This window comes from Lithobates pipiens, unplaced genomic scaffold, assembly GCF_037356315.1.
Source record: "Lithobates pipiens isolate NorthernLeopardFrog02 unplaced genomic scaffold, aLitPip1_a1.2 Scaffold_1, whole genome shotgun sequence".
NCBI lineage: Eukaryota > Metazoa > Chordata > Amphibia > Anura > Ranidae > Lithobates > Lithobates pipiens.
In genome coordinates this window covers 231,373,310-231,385,898 of record NW_027507685.1, presented here as the reverse complement: position 1 = coordinate 231,385,898, position 12,589 = coordinate 231,373,310, and the positions used below count along the sequence as shown (strand labels likewise).

The 12,589-nt window shown below is 43.7% G+C and overlaps 1 protein-coding gene across 1 annotated transcript in view; it reads right to left on the bottom strand.

Moving 5' to 3' along the window:
• Positions 1-7,634: 7,634 nt before the first annotated feature.
• The window catches only part of TAP1 (transporter 1, ATP binding cassette subfamily B member), a 44,447-nt gene continuing 39,492 nt past the window's right edge, over positions 7,635-12,589 (bottom strand). The window contains exon 12 of the mRNA XM_077484605.1: positions 7,635-11,873. Within this exon, the coding sequence (XP_077340731.1) occupies positions 11,649-11,873 (225 nt within the window). The 3' untranslated portion in view covers positions 7,635-11,648. The remainder of the gene's footprint in view (positions 11,874-12,589) is intronic.

Genomic DNA, 12,589 nt, shown 5'->3' with positions numbered 1-12,589 from the left:
AAGTTTCTGATGAGGAGGGAACGCGCAAGCTGACCAGGCGACATTCTGCTCCTCTCTACAGTCGCTGTTAGTTTGGCTAAAACCTGCAAGCTGTTGGACCTATGAGTGTTTCCAGCTGGGCTGTCTATCCAACGGGTTATTTGTGAACTGTCTTTGCATTATTTCAATACAAGTTCTTTCACTACACTGGGACTGTGTGCAGGGCTGCTGTTATAAATCACAGGACCTCCACACAACCTACCTGACAGACCACAACCCCCCCCCCACTCCCAGCCAAACAGCCAAACGTGACTGAGGACATAGATTTATTGGTCCTTTTCCCTCTAGCCTCAGCTGCACAGATAAATGAATAGGAAACAAAACTGAAGCATAGTAAACAGTGATAAATAGACACAGGAGTGATTGATACTGATTGCTCACTTTGTTCATTCAGGAAAGGAAAGGACCAGTAAATGACACCCCCTGTGTGCCTGCACCAGCTGTTGATGGGAGAGGAGGGAAGCCGTCAGCACTGCGGGGGGAAAGGGCATATATGGGGGCCCAGACAGCATATGAAAGGAGCACATGTGCTAGATCCAATGCTCTTACAGTGCAGCCAGAAGGAAGGAGAGTAGTAGAATATGGCAGCTCTGCAGTAGGAGACAGTACAGCAAACCCTCCTGCTCAGCAGGTGCCACCATGCTTCACCACATCTACAAATGCATAAGGAATCCTCATATGGGAAGAGGGAACAGAGGAAACACCAAGAAGAAGCATAGAGGAATTCACGCGCCCACCCCTTCCGAGGAGCAAGTCTACGCCCCAAGTGTTCAAAATGTATTTTCCGAATGAGACCTGAGAGGAAGAGGGAGAGACAAGATGTAGCGATTAGTGGGCACATGCGTCCAGTCTCCCCTTTGGGGCGAGCATGGAGGCCTCAAAAATGTAGTTGGAAAAGTGGTATCCTATTGGATCCCCAAATGGTCACCATGCACCAGTAACAGGAGTACTGCAGCCCCCCTCCTATGATACCTACGATCAGGGCAGGACTTACCATTGGGCTTGACTGGGCTCAAGCCCATGGGCCCCGCCCATTAGGGGGCCCCACGGGCCCTGCCGAGATACATAGCTGAGTGTACCTGCCTAGGCTCCGCTTACAGTCACGCCCAGTCCCGCCCTATGATGGACATAACACAGGGACTGGGCGTGACTGTGAGCCGAGCCGAGTACACTCGGCTCAGTTCGGGACTGCGAGAGGACCCTAGAGCCACTGTAAGGACATATTCGGCGACCCAAGACACATTCCGTCACCGCCATCTTCCTACACCCCACACTTGTCCACAGTAAGGATACACTAAGAAGGGGTAAAGCACACATGTTGTTACACCCACCGGAGTTTTGCATTTTAGACATATGTATAACATTAAAGTTAGTATATAGTGAAATACATTACTTACAACTCCGTCTGACTACTTAATTGTTGAATTTTAAAAGCAGCGAACTTCTGTCAGATTATCATACCTGTGAGATGGGTTGCCGCTGCTTTTAAAGTTCAAGATCTAAGTAGTCAGACAGAGTTCTAAGTCCTGTATTTCACTATATAAACTGACTTTACTGTTATAAATACGTGTAAAATGCAAAACTCCGGTGGGTGTAACAACTTGTCTGCTTTGCCCCTTCTTAGGGTATCCTTACTGTGGACGAGTGTGGGGTGTAGCAAGATGGCGGCAACGGAACGCCACTTCCGTATCAAGACTGCAATGACAAGGCTGCAAATGGCACTGGACAAGGCTGCAGACGGATGGGCAAGGCTGCAGATGGACACTGATAAGGCTGCATTTAAAAGTTTTTTCCTTAAAAAAATAAACTTCCCTCCTAAACTTGGGGTATGTGTTATACGCCGGTGCGTGTTATACGCCGATAAATTCTGTAATGTATGGAAGGTAGGGCCTAAAATTGACTCAAGCCCAGGGGCCCCCACCACCCTAAGTCCTGCCCTGCCTACGATGGGAACAATAGGGGGAGATAGTCCACAAAGAAGCGGACTCTGGTATGTCTAGGAACAACAAGAAAAGGACAAGCACCTTGAACCTGACACTTTACCATACGTCTGGGACAGTACCTGCCATTCTCATGAACATTCATTTCCGCTACAATTAGACTTTGTCTACCACCCTGTGAGACTATAATTCAGCCACATGTGTTGTTGGGACTCTACCTGCTACGTGCTGTTCAACTGATGTGATGTGTTTGGATCTTACAAATAAAGAATTCTGAAAATGAGTGTGTGCTTATAAGTCTTTGCATGTAAAGTGGGTGTGAATGCTGCATCGCTGCAGGCAGTCAATGAATGAAATTATAATGTCATAGTTTGCCAGATTTATATAAAAAATTATGTAGCTCTACCTTTTTAAAATAAAGTGCCTAACAAGTGAGATAAATGACTAACTGTAATCAAAATAAATGTGCAAATAACAAAATACTGTGCTTCCATACACATGCACAACACAATTGTGTATAATATCTGAGAAGTGCAAAATCACCTATATCCAAAGTGATACATAAAAATCGCATAGAATGTGCAAAAATCGCAAAATACTGTGTAACTAAATCACAATAAAAATTATCTAAAAAAGAGAAAAAAAGAGAAAAGATGTCCATATACAGATGTAAATATTCAAACTAATGTTCCAGTGCTTGTTCAATGAACTCAATATCCAAACGTGATGATGTGTATAAAAATCATGCCGTGTAAACACATGAAAACGTGCTTCACAAAAATATGTGGGACAGTCCACCTTCAGTGCTCCACCAGTGCACCCCCCGTTTCCCCCAGCCTCTCACCTCAATGAAAGACCCCTCAGGGTCAAACACAGGGTCTGTGGACGGAGGGCTTATCAGAATCTGGAAGCCCCCCAGATCCCAGCCTCCCCCCCCTATGTGAATGAGTATGGGGTGCATTGTACCCCTACCCATTCACCCAAAAAAATGTCGTGTAGTGTTAAAAAATACAGTAGACAATTTTTGACAAGTCTTTTATTAAAATATCTTCTTCCGCGCTTCTTTCTCCGGTCTTCCGCAATCTTCACCCGCATTTTCCTCCTTCGGGCTTCCCCTTCTCCCACTGCTTCTTCTTCTGCTCTTCTTCTTTCTTCTGTCTTCTTTGTCCGGTGTTCTTCTTCCTCTGCCTCCGCTCCTGCCGACAACCCTCCTCCGATGCTGCGTCCCGCTGATCTGTCCGCGCCAATGTCAAGCATTTCTTAGATAACGATGGGGGCGTGGCAATCGGATTACGTTATGCGGAGGCCCCGTCCGTGTGACGTCCCAGACCCATCATGCCCGGGGGGTGATGTCACAAGGGGGCATGGCCTCCAAATTGATGTAATCCAATGGCAACGCCCCCATCATTATCTAATAAATGCATGATTTTGGCGCAGAATCAGAGGAGGGTCGGCGGTGGGAGTGGTGGCAGAGGAAGAAGAACAATGGACAAAATAGACAGAAGAAAGAAGAAGAGTGGAAGAAGAGGCAAAACGCATAAGTGTGAATAGAGCCTAACCCCCACGCCCACCACATCACTCCTGGCTTCTCTCCTCACCTCTCCCTCCAGCTGCTGCCGGGCACGTTTCAAGATGGGGAGCAGGGGAAGGGGCCGGTAAATATGGCATTTGCTGGCCTCTTCCTTTAGTTAATGAGGACAGTCGGTAATCGGTACTGATCGCTCCTGTGTTCATTAACAACTGAAGCATAGCAAACACAGTTTACTATACTTCAGTTTGTGAATGAACAGAAAGCTTCTCAGCACAGAGCACTTACCATTCATTTACTATCCAGTGCAGCTGAGGCTGTAGAGCAGTGGTTCTCAACTCCTGTCCTCAGGACCCAATAACAGGCCAGATTTTAGGTATTACCTAGGGGAGTTGCAGACTAGAATACTGCAATCACTGAGCATCAAATTATATCACATGTGATGTATTTCAGTTATCTTGCAAACCTGGCCTGTTAGTGGGTCCGGAGGACAGGAGTTGAGAACCACTGCTGTAGAGAAAGGGACTGGGGACCCTCTGTCCTCAGGCCCTTACTCTAGCTCAAAAGTGAGACATCAGGGGTATGTTTAGACTCCTCTCCTGATTTTTCACCAAAGCCCCCAACAGGCTCCTAAAAAATAATTAAAAGTTATAGTGTAAAAATTATTAAAAATAAAATAATAAAAATATAAAACTTCTGACACCATCCACTGCATTATTAACACCATTCATTTTTTAATATATTTAAAATGTTTTTTTACATTTATTTTTAAGAGTGTGTGTGTCATATATACACATATACAAACACACTCACACACATGCGTGTTTGAGCTTTAGGGCGCACACTCTAATGCAGTAGGCTGCAATCACTTATGGTATGCTCTATGTTTGAGGAGGGGTTGTCAAGAATATGGATCATGAGATGTGATGTGGTGGGCACAAAGGGCAGATTCAATAACTGTTCTGCAAGAAGTTTATACTAAACACCCCAAACTCAATAAGAGGCCTTAGCAATATAAAACCACCCCCCTTCCAAAAAAAATAAAAAATAAAATTATATATATATATATATATATATATATATATATATATATATATATATATATATACACACACACATACTATATAAGTCTCTCTCAACTCCAGTCCTCAAGGCACCCCAATAGGTCATGTTTTCAGGCTTTCCATTATTTTGCACAGATGGTTTGATCAGTTTCACTGCCTTAGTAATTACCACAGCCGTTCCATCTGAGGGAAATCCTGGAAACATGACCTGTTAGGGCGCCTTGAGGACTGGAGTTGAGAAACACTGCTCTATATAACCAAAAGTATTGCGACACCTGCCTTTCTGATCCTAAACGTGATTCTTACGCATTCAGGAGAGAGGGTTGAACCCCTATTCCCCCCCCCCCCAACGGCAGCAGCTTCTAAACTCTTGTAAAAACCTATGTGTACATGGACAATATACTATATTATCAAAAGTATTGGTACACCCACCTTTACACGCACATGAACTTTAATGGCATTTCAGTCCGTAGGGTTCAATATTGGGTTGGCCCACCCTTTTCTCTAACAGCTTCAACTCTTCAGGGAAGGCTGTCCACAAGGTTTAGGAGTGTGTCTATGGGAATATTTGACTATTCTCCAGAAGCACATTTGTGAATTCAGGTACTGATGTGGATGAGAGGGACTGCTTTGCAGTCTCTGCTCTATTTCACCCCAAAGGTGTTCTGTCAGGTCAAGCCAGTCAAGTTCCTATACCTCAAACTCGCTCATCCATGTCTTTATGGACCTTGCTTTGTGCACTGGTCCAAATAATTTGGTGGAGGGGGAATTATGGTGTGGGGTTTTTTCTTCAGGGGTTGGGCTTGACCCCTTAGTTCCAGTGAAGGGAACTCTTAAGGCACCAGCATACCAAGACACTTTGTGCGAACAGTTTGGGGATGGCCCCTTCCTGTTCCAACATGACTGCACACCAGTGCACAAAGCAAGGTCCCTAAAGACATGGATGGGTGAGTTTGGGGTGGAGGAACTTGACTGGCCTGCACAGAGTTCTGACCTCAACCCGATAGAACACCTTTGAGATGAATTAGAGCAGAGACTACGAGTCAGGTCTTCTCGTTCAACATCAGTGCCTGACCTCACAAAAGTGCTTCTGGAAGAATGGTCAAACATTTATTTATTTATGTTACTTATATAGCGCCGTCAATTTTACGCAGCGCTTTACATATACATTATACATTCACATCAGTCCTTACCCTCAAGGAGCTTACAATCTAAACAAAACATTCCCATAGACACACTCCTAAACCTTGTGGACAGCCTTCCCAGAAGATTTGAAGCTGTTAGAGCTGAAAGGGCGGGTCTACTCAATATTGAACCCTACGGACTAAGACTGGGATGTCATTAAAGTCTATGTGCGTGTAAATGCAGATGTACCAATACTTTTGGTAATATAGTGTATATGTTAAATGTAAGAAAAAACCCTAATAAATCACAAAAGAAGCAAAAAGGCAGCAAATGGGTGGCACAGGGACTAGTAAGCAATTACAGTTGCTGCTCCTACCAACAAAAAATAGAGTCTTAAGAAGGTCAGTGTGGTCTATAGAACTGTGAACATAGCATAGGGGCAGTGGTACACAAGTGTATGTAGCCCACCAAACAGCAATCCACAGTATAGCACACCATAGCACAGTATCCTTCTCTAAACACCCCCTACACAGCAGGCCACCCGTTTATCCTGGGCTTGGCTTGTCCATTTCTTTGGAATAATGGCTCTTAGCAACTTTTCTTTCAGGGCCAAAAGTTATGCAGTGCATTATGGGTGTGGGCACAAATTTGTAATTCCTAATTTAGCTGGATTGAGAAATCAGAATAGCCCCCTCAAAGAGGTGTCTCCATACCTGAACTTTATCCCTGCTAGCAGGGCTGGACTGGGACAGAAATTTGGCCCTGGACTTCATCCAGACCGGCCCACTTACATCAGAGTGTCCCATCAGCGGCCCACTTACATCAGAGTCCCATCTGCAGCCCCCTTACATCAGAGTGTCCCATCAGCAGCTCCAGTCATGTGATAACAAGTGATAAGGGGAGAGAGGAAGGAAAGTCTGCCGGCCGTCTATCTCCCCCTGCAGGCTGGAGGGAGCAGAAAGCCTAATGCTCTCTCCAGCATATGACGGAAGCAGCTCCTCCTGACAGGAGTGAAATCGTGATCACTCACTGTCAGAGAGGAATTGCTCCAGGACTGCACCTGAGTGGCCCACTGAGCCATCGGCCCACCGGGAAACTCCCTGTAGTCCCAATGGCCAGTCCATGCCTGCCTGCTAGTGACTGATTCAGCCTGATAACATTAATGAAAGTTCAGAGTTGACTGTTCCTTTAGCTCAGGGATCTTCAAACTACGGCCCTCCACTTGTTCGGGAACTACAATTCCCATCATGCCTAGTCATGTCTGTGAATGTTGAATTTTACAATGCCTCATGGAATGTCTAGTTCCGCAACAGCTGGAAGGCCGTAGTTTGAAGATCCCTGCTTTAGCTGGAGTCTGAGCTGAGATGGGTTGGGATCAATGTAGCCAAGCATGGCAGTCAATAACAAATACAGTGGAACCTTGGATTGTAAGTAACGTGGTTAACGAGTATTTCGCAAATTAATTTTTTTAAATCCAGACTCAGTTTGCAAGCTTGTCTTGCAAAACGAGCTGGATTTAAGCCTTGTCTTGCAAAACGAGCTGGATTTAAGCCTCTGCTGTGTGCAGTACCGCATATGGCCAGAGGTGCGGGGGTGCCAGTGACACTGGGAGCCATTCGGAAATACTCAGGAAACACTCAGAAATACAGAGTTCCCGAGTGTTTCCGAGCCTTCCAGAGTGCAGCCAAGCAGTCTCTGAGTATTCCCGAGTCTCTCTGGTGCCCCCCCACCTCTGGCCACATGTGGTATTGCATGCAAAAGAAGTCAATGTGGAACAAATTATCTTTGTTTCCATTGACTTCTATGGGGAACGCTTTGATATGCCAGTGCTTTGGATTACAAGCATTCTCCTGGAACGGATTATGCTCGTAATCCAATGTTCCACTGTATACCTATAGAATTTTAACAAAGTTAAACACAAGAATAATGACAACATAGTATAGAAAAAACACTTTATTTAAATAGATACATCATTATGGGGAAAGCCAAAAATTCACACCCTTAATATGGTCATTATATTTTCCCATCTTTACAAACAATACAAATACTGTTTTATGTAGCATTTTATGTACAGATGTTACAACAATAACAGCTCCCAGCATATGATGTAAAGCAGGGATATGCAATTAGCGGACCTCCAGCTGTTGCAGAACTACAATTCCCATGAGGCATAGCAAGACTCTTAAAGCCACGAGCATGACAGCCAGAGGCAGAGGCATGATGGGACTTGTAGTTTAGCAACCGCTGGAGGTCTGCTAATTGCATATCAATGATGTAAAGAAATGTTCAAAAGCCCATGGTGATGTGCCCCTGAAGTGGCAGTTCAGGGGTGCCTTATACTCACTGTGCTCTGCACTTTGATATCTGGCACCTTGGTCACATCACTATATAACACGCTTTTTTACACCTGCCTCTAGGGCCCGGCCTTTTGGCTAGGACCAGAGGAATTTTTGATTCCTGGCCGGAGGGCCTGGTCATTGTGTTGCACAATGCCCACCTTTTCACTCTCCTCTTCACTATCCCTTTCCTCACTTTTTATTTATTTTATATGTGTGGTTTGTCACGTTTTGTGTTGTCACTTGCACGTTTGATGAGTAGGGTATCGGTCCTCGGATCTATCCTGAAAGTCTTGTGGGACGGTGGACATAGGCCTTCTGGCTTGGTTCGCCCTCTCTTTGGAGGGTCTCCCTTCGGGAGAGCCCCTACCCTAGTACCTGGGTGGGTCTGTTTCGGCAGACCTTCCGGAGAAAGGCGGTCGCCCGGCTTCGGCTGGATGGGCCATGAATCTGGTACCTCAGTCCCCGTCTGGAGCCTAATGCCCCGGGGGATCAGGGTAAGGTCCTTCCTTGTGGAGGACAGCAGACACCCGTTGCACGTTTTTGTGTGTCACTCTTTATGTGTGTGCACTTTTTTTGGCACTGGGTGGAAGTTTTTGGGTGTGTTTTGCATGCCATAGGCTTTTAAAAAAAGGTCAAAAAAGCTAATCTTAATAATAGTAACTTAAAGCGGGAGTCCGCCATTTTTTTTTTAAAGCGAGCAGCTACAAATACTGCAGCTGCTGACTTTTAAAATAATGACACTTACCCGCCCAGCGTGCCCGCGATGTCGGCACCCAAAGCCGATCTCTCGATGGGAATCAGGAAGTGGAGCCTTGCGGCTTCATTTCCCGGTTCTATACCGCGCATGCGCGAGTCGCTCTGCGCAATAAGGATGGTCCCGCTGTCTCTGGGATCCATGTGTTTCCCAGTAGACAGCGGGGGACCTTCGGAGAGGGGCGTAGATATCTGCGGAAAGGGGCGTATATTCTGCAGATATCTATACCGGAAGTGGGTGCAGATACCTGTACTGTGCAGGTACCTGCACCCCCCTCCCCCCTGAAAGGTGGCAATTGTGGCGCCGGAGGGGGGGGGGGTTCCAATGAGCGGAAGCTCCACTTTAGGGTGGACCTCCGCTTTAACTTTCTTTTGTTTTTGGATATTCTATCCTATCCTACTGTATAGTTATTGTAAAAGATAATAGTTTCAGCCTGATACAGAGATTGCACAAACAAAACAATAATGAAGAAGTTTGAGTTGGCAAATGACAACGATAAACAATGATAAAGCAAATGACAATGATAAACAATGATAAAGCATTTAATAGAGAAATGTACCTGAAAAGTGCAACAAAGTAAAAATAAAACGTTGAGCTCAGACTTCTGAAAGACGACGCTAAGATTCTGTAACAATGGTTGCCGATGTAGACGTTAGGAACCCATAAATGGCAAAATTGTGCACTGGGCATCTACAAAAGTTTATCTTTCTTTCATGTCCTACTTCAAAATGGTGATTCTACACATCTATGTTACGCCATACAGTCCCCAGGATGATAAGTAATGTAAACTGTCCCCAATGGGGTCCAAGTCAAAATTAGGCAAAACTTTGTGGCCATAGTTAGGGTGTAAGTATATTCATACACCTTACATTCTGACTTTATAATCTTAAATTTACCAAAACGTTGTTATAGAAGGATAGACCTAATTTTTTTTTTATCTCTGTGTATCCTAATGCACAGACCCTTACACTTCAAATTGTTCATCAATCTAAAGGAGATCGTAAAATCAGATTATACAGTGTACTGCATAGTCAGCTCGACTTACTGTAGTTGGTTGTACAATCAGATTGCACAGTTCTTTTGAATTTTACCGCAGTATCTTGGACTTTGAAAATCCACCCACTGAGGCTTGGTATGTCATCGATATCAAGAGTACAAAGGTATATAAATTGACTTTGTTATATCCTTTTACTAATTTACAAGCTGTTTCTTCCTGGTTTACCATTAAAAAATGTAGGTGTTTTTTTATAGCTGGTATGGCGTTATTGTTACCTGAAAGTAATGTTCATGTCACATTTCTACAAACTCGTTATTTTCAAATGTTGTACAGATTGGTAGACCCCCCCCCCCCCCTTCCCCAACACACACCTTCTAGTGAGAAGTATGGTCAGCATCCTCCCAGAACTGACGCAAGGAGGCTAACATCAGTTACAGCATTATGCCCTGTACACACGGTCGGACTTTCCGACGGAAAATGTGCGATCAGATCTTGTTGACGGAAAATCCGATCGTGTGTGGGCTCCATTGGAAATTTCCGACACACAAAGTTTGAGAGCAGGATCTAAAATCTTCCGACAACAAAATCCGATCGTTTAAATTCCGATCGTGTGTAGACAATTCCGACAGACAAAGTGCCATGCATGCTCAGAATAAATTACGAGACGAAAGCTATTGACTACTGCCCTCTTTATTATCCCATCGTACGTGTTCTATGTCACCGCGTTCAGAACGATCTGATTTTTTCCACAACTTTGTGCCACCGTGTGTATGCAAGAAAAGTTTAGGCCAAAATCCGTTGGAAAAAAATCAGACGGATTTTGTAGTCGGAAAAAATCCGACGGATTTTGTAGTCGGTATGTCCGAACCGTGTGTACAGGGCATAATACTCAAGACAAAGAGCTACAACATATTTTTTAGATTGCAACGGACTATTCAAATCCACTAGCTATATTGAATCCTACAGTTATGGTAAAAAAACAAATACGGGAATTAAAATGGAACATTAGTTTCCCCCCATAGCTTTAGCCCGCTATACAGATTTCATGACCCAAATAATAATGAAGGTTCAATAGGTTAGGTGGGCAAATAATGAGTTAAATAATGGTAGAGCATTACCTGCAATGTAAAGAAAGGATGTAGACTTCTGGAAGATGACACTATTGTTCTGTAAAAAATGGTGGGCCAATATGGTGCCAGGGCCTCGTAAATGTAAAAAAATGTGCTGCATCTACATATTGGGGTTGATTTACTAAAATTGGAGAGTGCAAAATCTGGTGCAGCTTTTCACCTTAATGCATAGAATGTATCAAGGTGAAACACCTTGAGACTTTACAACTCCTTTAAAGTCCAGCCTAGGTGATAACCATGGCTGCCTCCATAGATACAATGGAGTAAGTAAGTGTAGCCACTCTGGACAGGAAGTGTGCTATTTACAGGATTAGCAAGGTGGGAATATAAGAAACAAAGCCAAACAATAAATAAAAATAATAATAATAGTAATATAGCCATTACATCTAAGGATTTGTAAGCTGCAACATATTAAAGTTTTGTTTTATGGTTCAGATATCCGTTAACTACAAATGTTAGAAAAATGTTAGAACTATGTTAGAAAAAAAACCAAAGTGCACATATATTCAAATCATCCGTAGGCCACGATCCAGAGACTAAAAATATATATTTACATTATTCAAAATAGTGCAAGAGCCTATGTGCATTATGTTCCTTTCTAAAAGCATGTAACACATACACCAATTAGTTTGTAGGTTCAACTGTCACATTAAACTAAATAGATTTCTAGTTGGGCACAGTTGGAAAGAAAGAATTTGAAGACTTTGCTTCTGTCGTCCGCCAGTCATGTGATCAAGATGCCTGCTCTCCGTTGCCCTTCTGGAAGGCGCTGTGCTGTTTCTCCCAGAGTTTCCAGTAACTGCCCTTTTTGTCCAAGAGCTGTTGATGTTTCCCCGACTCCTTAATCTGGCCTCCCTCCATCACCAGGATGTGGTCAGCCTTCTCCAAGATGTGCATCCGATGAGATATGAGCAAAATAGTGCGTCTATCTGGGTTATTCAACACCGCGTTCTGAATCTAAAGAGAAGACCAGTATCATGGTGGTTACCACACTTGACTTGTACCCAGTATGGTTTGTTCATTAGAACTAGATCAAAAGTAAAGTAGTTCTCATTTCTCCATTACATGTTAAGGTAGGAGAGGTTCTACTGTTCTGATACAATCCCCTTGACACCTGTAGCCTCCCTGGTGGTATGATTATGTCAGGTTTTTGCGTCTCAAAGCGGTACAATTATTTTACATAGAAATTTGGCATTTTATATTGTAGGCCTGTAATTCTTAGCAATAAAACACTTAAATCTGTCCAAACAAGAGTCTAGTAGACATTCCGAGTTTGATAAAGTTTGAAACACAAAATCATAAATTATAATAAATAAATATAAATAGTTATAAAAAATAATAATAATATAATAATAATAAAATGAATCTCCCCTCGATTCACTATCGATCAATTCCGCAAGTGTTCTAATTTATTATCGCTGTTTTCTAGCTGGTCTAAAACCACTTTTGACATAAAAGGACACTTTTTGGTTGCTATGGACAATCTCCAGTTTCCAGGCAGAAAAAATAGTATTTATAATATAAAACTGCATGCAGGACACTGGACACCGGGCTCCGCCCCTGTGTGTCACGACGCTGGCAGTGAACGGAGCCCCGGTGTTCTGCCATATAGTGTCCGGCCATGATATAGTGTCCGCCCCGTACTGCGCATGCGCAGTACAGAGCAGACGAAG